Below are 2,070 nucleotides of genomic sequence, written 5' to 3'. Positions count from 1 at the left end.
TTGAATTCACAATCCATAAAAGAAGATAAGATTGGTTTATCAGTTTTAGTGTTAGTCGTGGCAACTTATAATTAAAACATGATAATGGAAATGAAAAAAAATATTTCCCACTGACTAAAACATGCATGAGAGGTACAGGAGAAAATCCAGAAATACAGAGATCTTTGAATCTTTGAGTACGCTTTACACCACCCCTCGCTCATTGGAATCGGTATAGATTTCCACGTTACTCACACTCACGGGAATGGCCCACGTAGGATCAGTGTTCACATTGTCCCCGCACCATTGAGGGTTGCAAGTCTTGCTGTTGTTGTTGAGGGCGTCTTCCTCCCTTTCCACCTTGACGTCCTCGCAGTGGCCGTCGGGCTGAGCCGCCTGCAACTCTTGTAGCACCGGCGACCCCGCCGTCACCACACCCTCCAGAGTGTACTCGGCGGCCACCTCATCCTCGGCCGCGTCACTCTTCAGCGCATCCGTGGACACCTCCACGTAGACAGTATCACAAGTCGGAGTGAACCCGGAGAAGGGTGTCATAGGCGACTCAAGGGTGCGAACGACGGAGATGCCGTCGGCGAGGTTGTCGCCGGGTGCGTGGGTGGGGGTGTCACAGGGTGCCTGGGCGTGGGCGTCCGCAGGGGCGTCGGTGAGGGCGTCGGCCGGAGCATCGAAGGGGCCATCACTGTGATCGTCGGCAGCCGCATCGCAGGAGAAGTCCTCGGTAGAGGCGGAGACAGTGGCAGGCGCCGACTTGCGGTTCTTGACGGGGGGGCGCGCGCCGAGGTAGGTCTTGGAGGCCCGCGACCTTGGGGTAGAACGGGACGTCGTCTTGCGCGTCGAGGAGACGATCCGGTCCACCGAGTCATCCGAGTCCGCGAGAGACAGAGGCCGGCACGCCCTGTTCAGGTGACGTCTGGGGGAGGCGTTGAGAGCGCCGGCGTCGTCCTCGAGCGCACCCGGAGGGGTCCTGGCTGGAGTCGGAGGCTGTTCGTCCGTGCCGGGGCCGAACTGAACTTCGACTGGAGGAACAACAGCATGACCAGTTGTCAATCTTGAGATGCCGGTGGGGAGGGTCGAACTCACAAGTGGGATGTTGCTTGGTGTCAGGGAGGACGTTTTGCTTTCAGATGAAGTGTCAGCTGCAGGGGGTAATAATGATGGCACACTCGGTATGGCTACGTCCTTACCATGGGTCGCTTTTCCTTTCCGAGAGACGGGAGCCTTCTTAGGCACCTGTCTTTTTGGTGACTTTGACGCAGGTTTCTGCACAATGATGAGTGGTGGCTTTTGTGAAGCAGATACCGTGCTTGAGACGGTGCTCGTCACGGTGCTGGATGGTAGGGTGGTGACAATGCTCCGCAAGATGCTCGTTGTGGTGCTGGGTGCAGTGGCCAACGAGACCCTAGGGTTCGAAGGGAGACTCACTTGCAGTAAACAATCGTTAAAAGGGGAAGTTAGGTCATTCACTACCGGCTTTATAACATTAGGAACTTCAGAGAGAGGGATGGACACTTCGCTAGGCGAGCTGATGATAAGCTGCTTTCCCTCACTCGACGGTCTGGGCGAAACTTTAACTGAATTTGCTAAAGTTTCACTAGAACTCTGAAAGATCGCCGACCCTGGCGGTCCCTCTGTAGACAGGCTTGAGATACCACTTCGAAAGGCGGCAATTGTAGATTTCTTGATTTTGGTCTGCGTTCGCTTAGCCACGGCCAGTGCTCTTTCGCTTGGCGCCCTAGGCTTGGCGGTCACCTTCACCTTCAGCTGGCTCGCCTTGCTTGTCTTTGCAACTGAACTGGAACCGCTAGTTATTTTACGGTACTTGTGTGGGGGGCCTAAAAACTCCTTTGTTACACTGTCATCAAGTTCTGGCACTGGAAAGTCTTGTTGAGACTCCGCTATCAGCGGCTTTACATCTGGGAGGACACTGGGAAAGACTCTTGCCGGGGACACGGCCGGAGACTCGGGCCACGACATGTCGACGTCCCCGTCGAGAAACTGACCGTCATGCAGGAGGGACAGGGTGGTGCCCCCCACCGCGTTGAAGGAGGCACACTGGGCGCAGTCCTGGTC

The 2,070-nt window shown here is 55.9% G+C and overlaps 1 protein-coding gene across 1 annotated transcript in view; it reads right to left on the bottom strand.

Moving 5' to 3' along the window:
• Window positions 1-6: 6 nt before the first annotated feature.
• Window positions 7-2,070, bottom strand: part of LOC113206487 (uncharacterized) — a gene marked incomplete in the record, with an annotated part of 3,833 nt that continues 1,769 nt past the window's right edge. Inside the window, 1 exon segment of the mRNA XM_052276070.1 lies at window positions 7-2,070. Within this exon segment, the coding sequence (XP_052132030.1) occupies window positions 184-2,070 (1,887 nt within the window).

The sequence above is a fragment of the Frankliniella occidentalis genome, unplaced genomic scaffold (genome assembly GCF_000697945.3).
Source record: "Frankliniella occidentalis isolate FOCC.00 unplaced genomic scaffold, Focc_3.1 Scaffold1538, whole genome shotgun sequence".
NCBI lineage: Eukaryota > Metazoa > Arthropoda > Insecta > Thysanoptera > Thripidae > Frankliniella > Frankliniella occidentalis.
This window is presented reverse-complemented; position numbering and strand designations above follow the sequence as displayed.